Here is a 15,347-nt window from a genome sequence, read left to right as displayed (position 1 = left end):
AAAAAATTTGCGTGGGAGTTGTCCTTTAAGCTGCAAGGAATCCTGCTGGCAACCAATTTAGAATTCTGGACGCTTTCCTGATGTGCATCAGAATTCCGAAGCTCCCATAGACTTCTGTGGGGGTGTCTGTGTTGGAATTGTAGACAAAAATAGGACAGGATCTATAAAATCCGGACCTATTTTTCCTATGTCTAGATACAATACACATGTTACATCAGAAATTAAAGGTCTTAAAATAAGTGAGTTACCTTGAGATAAACCTGACCATCTGCAGCTTCTCACTGTGATGTAAGTGCAGATATCCATCATTATAAATACCCTGCTCCTAGCATCTAGAAACTCCACTTTCACCATGAAACTTTTGCTTCTCCTCGCTGCCTTAGGGGCAGGTGTGCTCTGTGAAAAGACATTTATAGGGTAAGTTTACAAAAGTGCTATATAATGGCATTAGAAGATTCAGGAAAATTGCCTTTGAATTTATATTCCATACATTTTAGGAAAACAGTCTATAATGAGTTTATCAGTTACAGTCTATGGATTTTATAAAAAAAAAAAAAAAAGACAGCAATAACAATGCATTTACACCTCTACTGGAAATCCCATCAAATTTGAATGCTTTTTCTCCCCTTCAAACAACAAACACCACAAAAGAGATTATTAATTCTGTTAGAAAAGATTATAGATTATATACAGTGTATTAATCACCATTAGACTGTTCCCACTACAGGATTTTAGTGTGAAATGATGGCCATTTATTTATATTTTTTTATGATCATTATCAATAGATGGCTGTCATTTCACACTAATCCTGTAGTGGGAACATAGCCTTAATAGATATAACATAAACCCTATATTTTTTCAGAGAGCAGGTACTTAGGATCAAAGCAAGGAATGGTGAACAGATACGCCAGTTGCAAGATCTGAAATCCCTTGCACACCTCCAGGTATGGCTACTGTATTATTTAGTCATATAGATCATATAAGTTCTAGTTATATAAACCAGATGATACCTGACCCTTTCCCTGTGAATACAGTATGTATTGAATAATAACATTTATTGCTTTGCAGCTGGATTTCTGGACTAGCCCTGCCAACCCAGAGATACCAGTTGATGTTCGAGTTCCCTTTGACAGCCTTCAGTCAGTGAAGATCTATCTGGAATCCAACAACATTGACTACTCCATAATGATTAGGGATCTACAGGTAAGCTATGGGTCACATAAAAATATAGAAGATTGTAGACGAAAAAGACCACCTGGTCCATCTAATCTGCCTTTCTTTCTGTATTCATTATCTGTATAATGTAGGAGGTGATTAATGCAGAGAAGCAGGAGATGGAAATCAATCAAAGGAAGGAACGCAACGCTGGTACTTTCAACTATGGGGCTTACCATACATTAGACGTTGTAAGCATCCCTATTTGTTACCAGACATGTCTGTGATATGTACATCATAACTAGTAGCTTTCAGTTGGTTAAGAACCCATTTAACCTTTATTTCTCCTGTTAGATATACACTGCCCTTGATGCTATTGTGCTGGATTACAAATCCTTAGTCAGCAAACAGCAGATTGGACTATCATTTGAAGGACGCCCTCTCTATGCTCTTAAGGTAAATGTCTTCAAAACATTTTAAAATATCTCATCTTATGCCTCAATAGGGTATATTGAAGGAAGTTGGGAAACCAATTAAACTTATACACTGAGTTATCTTAATAATCTTGTGTTACTAACTTTACAGTTCAGCACTGGTGCCAATCGCCCTGGCATATGGATTGATGCTGGCATCCATGCCCGTGAATGGGTCACCCAAGCTACTGCCCTCTGGACTGCAAACAAGGTAACTGCTGGAAATGTCATGAGTCTGAGGACTCAAGTGGATCACTATGTTATTAGAGTTTGTTGTTTACTTAAAGTGAATGTATCATCAGAACATGACTTACGTATTTCTGTGGTCACACAAATGCTAGTAAAGTGGAACTTTAGCCATAAAATACTCATGTGGGAAAGACCCATAAAAAAACACACACACTGGTCCCCCACAGCACCTATTGGGCTCTGTTAGGTCCCCTGATCCTCAGTCTTCTTCTTGATTGTGAGAAAAACACTCAGTGCAGGATGTGCTCACTGGGCGCAGTAGGTTGGTCCACTTGGTGGATCATCTCGGAAGCAGCTGTAGACAGTTAATGAAAATCTGTAGACAAAATAATTTAATACAATATAATCTATATGGATCTATACCTATCTACAAATCTATCTATGAATCTATATAGTCTCATGAAGAGTGGGGTTGATTAAAAGATTATATATATATCCATAAACCTTTTTTTTTTTTTCATAGCTTGCCTCAGACTATGGAAAGGATGCATCTGTAACCTCTCTGTTAAACAGTTATGATGTATTTTTGATGGTTGTCACCAACCCTGATGGATATGCCTACTCTCACACAAAAGTAAGTATACATGTACCACTCTATATATATAATTAGTATAACTATTCGCAGTATTATCATCATCATCATCATTATCTATTAACATAGTAACATATGTTCAATGTAGCAGGAAGCATTTGAGGAGACACAAGAATAGCCGGCAACAATACTTTGATAATAAACTTTTGAACATTTCTAAAGCTTAATTAAATTCACATATATATATATATATATATATATATATATATATATGTATAAAAATATATATACTGTCAATGACATATGTTTTAAAGTGATTGCTTCTGCGAACTTCTTGTATGAGAAATTATTTATTTAATTGATGTTATGATAATGCCATGTTATACTCTAATAACTAGCAAATATATTGAAACTACATTCAAGTTTAAATTTCTTTGTTTTTAGGATCGCATGTGGCGCAAAACCCGTTCCATAAACAGTGGTAGCCGATGTGTTGGTGTAGACCCCAATAGAAACTGGGATGCTGGCTTTGGGGGTAACAAATATTTCACTGTTTTTCCTGATGAAAAATGTAAATTTTTCATTATATGTGTAGTCATTACTTTTTATGTTAATTCTTTGTAGGCCCAGGAGCCAGTTCAGACCCCTGCGATAGTGCTTACTATGGACCCAGAGCAGAATCTGAGGTGGAAGTGAAAGCAGTTGCTAACTTTATTAGAAGACATGGCAAAATCAAAGGGTTCATAAGCATCCACAACTACTCCCAGCTTCTGCTCCTGCCTTACGGATATAAGTGTACCACCCCTGCTCACTTTACAGAACTTGTAAGTTGGTTGTAAGAATCTTACTCTCACTTTCACAGTTAGGCCATGTTCACACGGCGTAAAACACCGGCTGTTCTGTGACCCAGCCGGCTGAGAAAAAGGCCGGTGTTTGCGAAGATCATCCCGGCTGGTACTGCAGTACCGGCCGGATGATCTTCCTTTGTGCTGAATTGGGATGCGGGCGCATCCTTGTGCGCCAGCCTCCCAATTCACCATAGCCGAAAATGGAGTATGCGGCCAAAGCTCCATGCTCCATTGTGTTACTTGTCAAGTTAAGCAGCCGCTATGTAATAAATAGTGGGTGTGCAAAACTGACATGTCAGTTTTTCGTGCGTCCGCTAGGGAGCCCAGCCAGAGTGTATACTAAGTGCACGCAGCCTGCAGTGTACGTAAGTTTTGAATTAATCACGGCCGTTGTTGCAAATCGGCAACAACGGCCCAACAACGGCCATGATTAATTCAAAACTTACGTTGCGTGAAAATGGCCTTACTGTGCGTTGTATTATACAGCAATAGTCCACTTATTGATGTTCAAGTCTATAAACCAGTGTGGAATAGGTAATAGCTCTAACACCTTGTGGTATAATGAGAAATATTGCTGTACTGAAATACCTGTGTTTTTGTAGAACAATGTTGGTAAAGCTGCTGCCAGTGCACTAAGCTCCTTGTATGGCACCCAGTATAAAGTTGGAACAATCTGCTCCACTATTTGTAAGTATGCTTGGTATCATTACTGTTGATGTTAAATTGCTAATCATTCAGTATTTTGTTAATACACTGGGTCCATTTGCACATTCATAGGTGGTCAATATTCAAGTTGTACATCCTATTTAAGTCGTACAAACTGCATCAAAGAAACAGCATTAGAGTGGTATTCTGGTATAATAATAATAATAATAATAATAATAATAATAATAATAATAATAATAATAATAACAATAATAATTTATATAGCACCAACAGATTCCACAGCACTTTACAATTCTGAGGTACATACATAGAATCAGACATTACAGAGATCTACATATAATTATCCATACAGACTATCAGGAGGGGGTTGAAACAAAAAGGCAGAGGGGCAAAGTGCATCATTGTTCTTATGGTCCGGCCATCTTTATAAATAGGGCAGTGCAGGTAAGGGGGTGAACCTGTCACCAACCAATGTCTGCATGTGTAGGTTTAAGTGCTTAAATTCTTGGTGTGTGTGTATGTATGTGTATGTATATGTATGTATGTGTGCGTGTGTGTGTGTGCGTGTATGTATGTGTGTGTGTGTGGGGGGGTCATATTAGGGAACCTGGTAAGCCTGCTTGAACAGATGTGTTTTAAGATGTGCTCAGCCAATCGCGGCTGAGCACAGTTGTGACGCGGCGAGGAGGTACGGGCGGCAGCGACTCGGCCGTCCGTCCGAAGATGACGTTTGGCACAAGATGGCGGACGGCCCTCGACACGGATCATGTAATGTATAATGCACCACACTTCCGGGTACACGGGTGGGGGTGGTGGGACACGGGGAACGGGGCGATTCACAGACATAACATACATTACAACGTTGTATAACTTTGTAATGTGTGTTATTCTGTGAATAATTTCTGAGCGCCGCACTACCCCTTTAAGTTATTATTGGAAAGCAAGGCACGGGTAGGACAGTAGACAGAGATGAGGGAGGAGATGTAGGGAGGTGCATTGTCGCGGAGAGCTTAATGGGTGAGCATGGGTATCTAAAAGATGTATTTAAATGAGACTATCACCTCATACCATATTACTTATTAAAATAGTGTTAATACTAAAGCTGGGTGCGCTTTTGCAGGCAGTTTTTTTTCCTATTAAAAAAAAAAAAACTGCATGAAAAATGTATTTGAGTGCATTTGTTTTGATCCATTTTTTCATCGACTTTAATTGGTGGTGGTGGTGGTGGACCACATTTTTGTGTATGCCAAAAACATGGATGCGATTTGATGTGGTTTTTTTTTTTAATAATTTTTTTAATGAGAGTTAATGGGAAAAATACACAATAAGAAGTCCTCTCCATTATGTGCACGAGCCTAGTAGTCCTCAATATTTATGAGAAGCAGCTCCACCCAGCAGCTGCTAATTGGCAGTTATTAGAGGTGAGCGAACCGGGTTCGGGTTGGAGTCCATCCGAACCCGAACGTTCGGTATTTGATTAGCTGGGGCTGCTGAACTTGGATGAAGCTCTAAGGTTGTCTGGAAAACATGGATAGTCATTGGCTGTATCCATGTTTTCCACATAGCCTTAGGGCTTTATCCAAGTTCAGCAGCCACCGCTAATCAAATGCCGAACGATCGGGTTCGGATGGACTTGAACCCAAACCCGGTTCACTCATCTCTAGCAGTTATCTATCCATGCTGTGTATAGGCAGTTAACTGTCAGTCAGCAGTTTGGGGGCAGGGGAGGGGTGTTGCAAGAATCCTATTCTTCTATATATTAGGGGAATGGAAGTAAAGTTTTTTTCAGCATTTCTGTCACTAGTTTATGCTGCCTTCATTGACCCTTTGAGGACCAGGCCCAAAATGACCCAGTGGACCGCTCAAATTGTGATCTTAGTGTTTTCGTTTTTCCCTCCTCCCCTTCTAAGAGCTCTAGCACTCTCAGTTTTCTATCTACAGGGCCATGTAAGGGCTTGTTTGTTACAGGAATAGCTGTACTTTGTAATGGCGTCTTTCATTTTACCATAACATGTATGATGGAACCCCAAATATATTATTTATGAAGATATAAATTGGTGAAATTGTAAAAAAGAATGCAATATGGTAACGTTTAGGGGGTTCCTGTGTCTATGTAATGCACTATACGGTAAAAGCGACATGATACCATTATTCTATTGGTCAGTCCGAACACAACCATATGCAGGTTTACACAGATTCTCTAATGTTATATGTATTTTTTTATGAAATCCTTTTTTTTGGCAATTAATTATTAATAAAATGGGCCTATTGTGACGCTTATAACAGTTTTATTTTTTCACCTACGGGGCTGTATGGGGTGTCATTTTTTCCGCCATGATCTCTATTTAATTAATACCATATTTGTGAAGACCAGACATTTTGATCACTTTTTATGAATTTTTTTTTTTATATATAATGTAACATAAAATCGGTAATCTGCGCACTTTTTTCGCCGTCATTCACCGTTTGCAATGACGCTTGTTATATTTTAATAGATCGGACAATTACACACGCTACGGTATATTACATGTTTATTTATTTTTATATGTTTTATTTATATAAGGGGGGGGGATTTAAACTTTTATTGAGGAGGGGTTTTGGGGTAGTGTGTTAGTGATTTTAACTTTTTTTTTAATACATTTTAAGTCCCTTTGGGGGACATATACATACATTACTTTGATTATTCACACTGATCACTGCTATGCCATAGGCATAGCATTGATCAGTGTTATCGGCACTCTGCTCATTGAGCCTGCCTGTGCAGGCTCAGTGAACAGATCGCCGATCGGACTGCACGGAGGAAGGTGAGAGACCTCCGGCGGGCCGTTTTATAGATCGGGACCCCCACAGTCACTTACACTTAAACGCCGCAGCGTTTAAGGAGTTGATGTCACACTGCAGCGCGATCGCTGCAGTGTGTCATTAACGGTTAGGTGCCGGCTGCTGATTGCTGCCGGCCCCCTCCTGCTATGAAGTGCGCTCCGCTCCGGAGCACGCTTCATAGCTCAGGACGTACCGGTAAGTCCAGGGTCATCTGGGCACAGACTTCCAGGACGTACCGATACGTCCTAGGTCATCTAGCGGTTAAAGGCAGCATAAAGGCCCTATTCCACCAACAGATCTGACGAAAGATTATCTGCCAAAGATTTGAAGCCAACCCCAGGAACAGACTATAAACAGAGAACGGGTCATAAAGGAAAGACTGGATTTCTCCTCTTTTCAAATCCACTCCTGGGTTTGGCTCCAAATCTTTGGCAGATAATCTGTCGTCAGATCTGTTGGTGGAATAGGGCCTTAAACCTAGTTACAGATACCCTTTAAGTTCACCTTTAACCAGTCCCCTATTATCTACATTACCACCTTCGACTAGCCCCTCCAGTGTACATCATCATCTTCCCATCTGTTATTTACATGTATACATATATATATTTTTGTTAGGGCATTTAGGGAAGAATGTGGTGTGTTTACAGCATGCTGTCTTGTGCTGCACAATGTCAAAAGTAGAGGAGCAAGTAGTGTATGCAGCAGCTTTTGCAGACTTGCTGTCTGGATAGATAGAGTGCTGTGGGCAGGGAAATGGCAAGTGTGCTGTGGGAGTATAGCTGGCAGGGCGGGATAGCTGTGATAAACAGCTGAGGAAAAGCAATGCATTCTGGGAATTGTAGTACTGTAGGACGGTTTTAGAACAGAGACAGACAGGAAAGTAATGCTATATGCTGTTTTTTAATTAGTTTTACCTGGTTTCACAACCTTTGTATTTTGTATCTAGTCCAATGACCCAGTGGCCAACCTTGGAATGCCAGGGTTTTTGCAACCATTCCTAATGATACAGTAGCATTCTTTAGTGATCGACTAGTTTACCAACTATTCTTGGTGATCCAAAGATAGAGACCTAGATGTATCAAGTTATTCTAACTTTGGCTGTGAAAATATTTGATCAGTTAATATAACCGTTGTTTCTTGTTGCAGATCAAGCTAGTGGTGGGAGTATTGACTGGACCTACGACATAGGAATCAAATATTCATTCGCCTTTGAGCTCAGAGACACAGGATTCTACGGTTTCCTGCTTCCAGCCAATCAGATTCTGCCTACAGCACAGGAGACTTGGTTGGGGCTGAAGAAGATTCTAGAACACATAAGAGACAACCCTTATTAAACATGATTCCATGCATAAACAGAGTCTTTGTACATCTATGTTTCTCAGTTCGAAGAAAATGTTTAAATGTTTTTGTTGTTTCTTTTTTTTTAAAAACTCTTTACACTTTGGCCCAAATTTAGTAAAGGTGCACCAGACGCAAATTCCATAAATTTTTGTATGAAAATAGAAAAAAATATGTGACAGCTTTCCCAACAGTTTTTTTTTAGGTGGTGCTGAGCAGCAATATACAGTTGCACTCACTGTTGTAGGAAAAAACGTTGCCTTTATTGTTATATCAAGCGGGTAAACTAAACTTGAACCCTGCTCCACAGCTGGTGTTTTAGCCAAAATGGAAAATAATACAAAAGAAAGTACAAAGCACATATTTATATCACAAATACAGATATATATATAATATAATAAAAATATTCTTTACAATAAAAGTGATAGAATGTTACGGTCATTGAAACCCAATGGACCGGCATAGGTGCATAAGGTCCATCTGGCACAATGCCCACATATATGACTACCCCTAGGGGGCAAATTTTTTTAATCATGTCCATCGTACAAAAGACCATGAACTAATTCATCCCTTAAACTGGGTTCACACTATGTATATTTCAGGCAGTATTTGGTCCTCTTGTCAGGTCCTCATAGCAACCAAAACCAGGAGTGGATTGAAAACACAGAAAGGCTCTGTTCACACAATGTTGAAATTGAGTGGATGGCCGTCATATAACGGTAAATAACTGCCATTATTTCAATATAACAGCCGTTGTTTTAAAATAACAGCAAAAATTTGCCATTAAATGACGGCCTTCCACTCAATTACAACATTATGTGAACATAGCCTTTCTGTGTTTTCAATCCACTCCTGGTTTTGGTTGCTATACAGCCTCACAAATACAGCCTCAAATATACATAGTGTGAACCCAGCCTTAAAGTGTTAGAGCAAATCTCTGTCATGTTAAAGCCACATGTCAGACGTTTGTATCGGTGGGGGTCTAGGGGTTGAGACCCTCACCAAGAACTGGAACGAAGGGGCAGAAGCACTCTGCCCCCTTATCTCTACTCTCAATGCTTATGTTGCAATTGACAGAATTATAATGAAGGCTATGGAACTTCCGGTGATCGCGTCTTCCACAGCTTCCATAGGCTTCATTATAATTCTGTCAATTGCAACATTAGCATTGAGAGAAGAGATGAAGGGGCAGAGATTTTACTGTTCTGGACAGGGAGCAGGTTTTGTACAATTTTACATAATATTTAGACACACAACCTGCACTTTCTGACCATCAATGCAGGTCTGCATATACAGTGGTACCTTGGTTTAAGAGTAACTTGGTTTAAGAGCTTACATTTTTTCAAACTTGTGACTTGGTTTAAGAGCATTGCTTTGGTTTAAGAGCTCCCAGTACTGGGTGGGGGTGTGAGTGGGGGAGGGACATGGTCTGCATAGCGGGGTATACAGCCCTGTACTCTGACCCAGGAAGTCTCCCTCACCTTCCAAATCATAGCAGATCCACCTCAGGCAGAGGCTTACATCAGGGGACAGGACTGTGGAGGTAATCTCTTTATAGCTGTAACCAGTGGCGGATTAAATGTACCCTGGGCCCCGGGCTGTCTACCCAACCTGGCCCCCCCCCCGTAAATCCGCCCACATTATAATCCACTACTGCCCCCGCTAATGCTGTCCCCAATTAACACTGCCTGCCTCCCCTCCCTGCTGGCACCAATAAACATAATGTTTGGTCCCAGCAGCACAGAGGATGTCAGAAGAGGAGGGTGCTGATCTTATAGGGGAGGTCACATCAGCACAGAGGACGTCAGGAGAGGAGGGTGCTGATCTTATAGGGGAGGTCACAGCAGCACAGAGGATGTCAGGAGAGGAGGGGGCTGATCTTATAGGGGAGGTCCCAGCATCCCAGCAGCACAGAGGATGTTAGGAGAGGAGGGGGACCTTATAGCTGGTCCCCCCCCTTATAGCTGGTCCCCCTCCCCCCCTTATGGCTGGTCCCCCTTCCCCCCCTTATAGCTGGTCCCCCTTCCCCCCCTTATAGCTGGTCCCCCCCCTTATAGCTGGTACCCCTCTCCCCCCCCCCTTATAGCTGGTCCCCCTTCCCCCCCCTTATAGATGGTCCCCCTCCCCCCCCCTTATAGATGGTCCCCCTTCCCCCCTCCTTATAGATGGTCCTCCTTCCCCCCCAGCAGATAACACAAATAAAACAAAAAACAACACATCTCACCTGCCCTCTGTTCCCCTGTCGAGCCTCTCTCCCTCTGCAGCCTCCGGCTGACGTGCGGCTGCCGGGGGTGTCCCATCCTATCCCCGGCAGCGCGCGCATCAGAGAGCTCCCCATGTGCCGGAAGTTACAGCCACAGGCGCACGGGGAGCTCTCTGATGCGCTCGCTGCCGGGGATAGGACGGGACACCCCCGGCAGCCGCGCATCTCTCGGGGGACAGTTATCAGTGCGGACTATAATGTGGGCGGCGTGGAGTGGGCCCCCCCGGAGCCTCGGGCCCCGGGCGGCCGCCCAAACCGCCCATATTATAATCCGCCACTGGTTGTAACCCCTCTCTCCCTAGACAGAGAGAGCTGCTATACTGTGCCCACATCTGCCCTGCTCATTCCTTCATACTCCCTGCAGTCTCTGTCCGTCCTTGTGTTTCCCATCCTCTCCATTCCTGTACAGTAACTTATAATATCACATATTCTGCTGTTTCTGAATGTGTTGGTCCCGCCCCCCAGTGCACCAAACCACCTTATTAGCATATTGATTAAACTACAAAATACAGTGGTACCTTGGTTTAAGAGTAACTTGGTTTAACAGCTCGCAGTTTTTCAAAATTGTGACTTGGTTTAAGAACATTGCTTTGGTTTAAGAGCTCCCTGTACTGGGTGGGAGGGGGAATGAGGGAGGGGCATAGTCTGCATAGCGGGGTCTACAGCACTGTACTCTGACCCAGGAAGCCTCCATCACCTTCCAAATCATAGCAGATCCACTTCAAGCTGGGGCTTACATCAGGGGACAGGACTGTGGAGGTAATCTCTCCATAGCTATTACCCCTCTCTCCCCGGACAGAAAGTGCTGCATGTATGTGCCCACATCTGTCCTGCTCATTCCTTCATGCTCCCTGCAGTCTCTATCAGTCCTTGTGTTTCCCATCCTCTCCATTACTGTACAGTAACTTATAATATCACATATTCTGCTGTTTCTGAATGTTTGTTTCATCTGTTTTACATGTTATTCAGAATAATAAATCATTATTTTTGGGATGTGGAACCAATTGTCTGCATTTCTATGATTTCTTATGGGGAAATTTGCTTTGGTTTAAGAGTGGATTTGGATTACAAGTGCCGTCCCGGAATGAATGATGCTCGTAATCCAAGGCACCACTGTATAGGCATCATTCCATCTTGGGCCTTGTGCTCAGCTCCTCTACCAGCTTTACTTCTGGTAACAGCTGCCATGAGATTGGATCAACAAGCCTCTGACTCACACCCTAGTGGGGTCAAGATTAATGCGAAGCTGAAGCTGGATAAGCTCGGGATAAGCAGCAGGAGGTCCACAGTAGCACAACCTCTCATATTGCTTGCAAGAGGCACCCCGATACAGCTGAAAATAAGTGTTTCTGCAAATAATCAAAGTTTGCTTCATGGCTATGTTCATAAATGATGGTTATTATCATTAAATATGCATTTTCGTCACGATTTTGTCTCAAATTGCGCAATCACAGTAAAATGGTGCTATTTTTGCCACAATTCTTTAAAAAATTGTGGAAGATAATGCTATTTTACAGGGATTGCTCAATTTGTGGCAAAATAGCACCACAATCTTGTAAAAAAAATGCATTATTAATGCTAATTATCTGCCATGTGTAAAATAGCCTCAAAACTAATAATTTCTAATCAATAAAAGCAATTCCATTTTTAAAATAGTGATTAGCTGTTCAGGGTTTTCATTTAATAATTGCAAATATCGAAGCCAAAGCAAGGAAGGAAGTCATAAAGGAAAAAAAAACTATTTTTTCCCTTTTCAAATCCATTCCTGGGTCTGTTTTCATTAAAGAGGTTATCCAGCTCTACAAAAACATGGCCACTTTCTTCCAGAGACAGCACCGCTCTTGTTTTCAGTTTGGGTGTGATTTTTTAACTCAGTTCTATTGAAGTGAATGGAGCTTAATTTCAAACCACACCTGAACTGGAGATGAGTGGTCAAGTTTTTGTAGTGCTGGATAACCCCTTCAAATACCAGTAAAAACTTGAATTTAGGAATATACCCTCAATGTTTGCATATAAATAGTAATCAAGTCATGATTAGCTTTGCTAGTTTTTGGTGCAAAAAATTATTCCATTAAACTTAGTAAATAACCACATGAATATCCAAAAACCAGGAGTGCCAGCCCGCATGTACAAAAGATTACATAGGGGAGAAATGCATTATTGTTCTTTTATTCAATATTCACAGCTGCTGCTAATTAGTGTGCTCCTAATTAGTTGATTGCACCAATCACCAACCCCTATAAATATGCACCTGTCCTGACATTACCTGTCATGCTTCCCTTGGTGTGTGGTTCCAGCTCCCCGTTGTTCCTGCCCGTTGTTCCTGCTCCGTGCTTCCGCTGTCTGAGCTTCCAGCCATGAGTCCTGCTGCAACCCTGCTGTCTATCCACATGTCTCCAGCTACACCTCGCCTGCCGCCGTTAGCAAGCCTAGCCAGGGGTAGCGACCTGGGGGTCTCCTGCCGCTGCAAGTCCATCCTGCCTTGCGACAGGCACTGGACCAGCAGCCCCTAAGACTCCACTCCCTGGTGCGACTACGTCATTGCTGGCGGTGGTACAGCAGATCTACGACTCCATTCGTTACAGTTGCTATATTCTTCAGTATTTTAACTTGTTGATACTGCATAATTAGTGGTTATTCACTGTTTTTTTTATCTTGAATATATGAATTTAACTTGATAAATAATGCTGCCTGCGGCCACAAGAGTATTCTGCACTGATCTGCCAATCATAGTGTAGCATCATTTAACTGTGAGCACTCATTACAAGTGATCACAGTTAACCCCTAGACGACCCAGGAAGTACAGGTAAATCATGGAAGTCTGTCACCAGACGACCCTGGACGTAACTGTGTTTCTCCCGGTATGAAGTGCGCTCTGGAGCGGAGCGCGCTTCATAGTAGGTGGGGGCCGGCAGCAATCAGCAGCCGGCACCTCACTGTTCATGACATGCTGCAGCGATCGCGCTACTGAGTTTCATTAACTCCTTAAACGCCGCACTGTGACTGCGGGGGTCCCGATCGTTGGAACGGACCGCCGGAAGTCTCTCACCTGCCTCCGTGCGGTCCAAACGGCGATCTGCTTCACTGAGCCTGCACAGGCAGGCTCAATGAGCAGATCGCCGATAACACTGATCAATGCTATGCCTATGGCATAGCAATGATCAGTGTGTGTAATCACACTAGTGTATGTAAAAGTCCCCCAAAGGGACTTCAAATGTGTAGAAAAAAAAAAAGTTAAAAACACAATTATACTACCCCAAAGCCCCTCCCCCAATAAAAGCTTAAATCACCCTCATCCCATTATATAAATAAAACATATAAAAATAAATAAATAAATAAACATATAATATACCGTAGCGTGCGTAATTGTTCAATCTATTAAAATATAACAAGCGTCATTGCGAACGGCGTACACGAAAAGAGGGGAAAAAGTGCGCGGATTACCGATTTAATGTTACATTAATGTTAAATTATTTATAAAAAAAAATAGTAAAAAGTGATCAAAACGTCTGATCTTCACAAATATGGTATTAATAAAAACTAGAGATCATGGCGGAAAAAATGACACCCCATACAGCCCTGTAGGTAAAAAATTAAAACTGTTATAAGCGTCACAATAGGTCCATTTTATTAATAATTAATTGCCAAAAAAAGGATTTTATTAAAAAATATATATATAACATTAAAGAATCTGTGTAACCTGCATATGGTTGTGTTCGGACTGACCTATAGAATAATGGTATCATGTCGCTTTTACTGTATAGTGTATTACGTAGACACAGGAACCCCCCAAACGTTACCATATTGCATTCTTTTTTACGATTTCACCAATTTATATCTTCATAAATAATATATTTGGGATTCCATCATACATGTTATGGTAAAATGAAAGACGCCATTACAAAGTACAACTATTCCTGTAAAAAACAAGCCCTTACATGGCCCTGTAGATAGAAAACTGAGAGTGCTAGAGCTCTTAGAAGGGGAGGAGGGAAAAACGAAAGCACTAAGATCAAAATTTGCGCGGTCCACCAGGTCATTTTGGGCCTGGTCCTCAAAGGGTTAAAGGGGTTATCCAGTGCTACAAAAATATGGCACAACACAACATATATAAGACAACACGACTCTTGTCTCCAGTTCAGGTGCGGTTTGCAATTAAGCTCCCTTCACTTCAATGGAACTGAGCAGCAAAACCCCGCCTAAGTTGAAGACAAGAGTGGGGCTGTCCCTGGAAGAAAGTGGCCATGTTTTTGTAGCGCTGGATAACCCCTTTAATGGGCCAGAGGCAGCACCCAATGCTGGGGTTGCCCAGTGTCTTTGCCCAACAGAGAAATGGCTACATATGTGCACTCACTTTTTCCATTACAAGATAAGGAAACAGCTGATCACACCTACTCAATGAGTGTCCCAGCAGTGACAACCCCATTAGTCTAATTTGTCTTGTCATATTCAGTGGACATGCTATAAAAGACAAATATGTTGGAAAATCACTTTGTTTTGTAATCAAGTGCCTTTATAAAAGAACGCCTCGCATGCTTATCAATATGATGTGGGAGGGCAAACAGCGGCTCAGGGAATAAATGAAACAAACAGCTTTATCTCTGTGTCCCAAAGTGATCACAACAGCTGTGGTGCTGTTTACAACTTTACAGTCAGTAGATGGAAAATATTGGGAAGTAAATACTTATAATATATAGCAGTGGTCAAAAAAAAGGTTTCTTCCTTTGCTGATGTATGTAATATTATTCAATATTTTTTATTAGTTAAAAAAAAAAAAGATTCAACAACAAACAACATATAGGGCATGCGCCCTGTATCAGGTGAACATAACCCCCATCGTTACATCTGAGTTCAAGTGATTGCCTATTGTACATATAGTGAGATTATTATTAACTCTGATTGTTGCATCTGTAGCCATTTGTAAAGAAAACTTCTTAATCTCTTCCAATAGTATATGTACACCATTACTTATTCTTTCCTTCATTAAGTAATTTAATAGA

General features: G+C 41.5%; 1 protein-coding gene across 1 annotated transcript; it reads left to right on the top strand.

Annotated features, from left to right (window-relative positions):
- Positions 1–352: 352 nt before the first annotated feature.
- LOC138777163 (carboxypeptidase A2-like) lies at positions 353–8,099 on the top strand. The gene is made up of 11 exons (XM_069956260.1): positions 353–417; positions 863–944; positions 1,069–1,203; positions 1,308–1,406; positions 1,510–1,611; positions 1,741–1,839; positions 2,341–2,451; positions 2,854–2,944; positions 3,034–3,233; positions 3,860–3,944; positions 7,893–8,099. The coding sequence occupies exons 1-11, from the start codon at positions 353–355 to the stop codon at positions 8,078–8,080; spliced, it is 1,257 nt and encodes a 418-aa protein (XP_069812361.1). The 3' UTR covers positions 8,081–8,099.
- The last annotated feature ends 7,248 nt before the right edge of the window (positions 8,100–15,347 follow it).

The sequence above is a fragment of the Dendropsophus ebraccatus genome, chromosome 1 (genome assembly GCF_027789765.1).
Source record: "Dendropsophus ebraccatus isolate aDenEbr1 chromosome 1, aDenEbr1.pat, whole genome shotgun sequence".
Lineage (NCBI taxonomy): Eukaryota > Metazoa > Chordata > Amphibia > Anura > Hylidae > Dendropsophus > Dendropsophus ebraccatus.
This window is presented reverse-complemented; position numbering and strand designations above follow the sequence as displayed.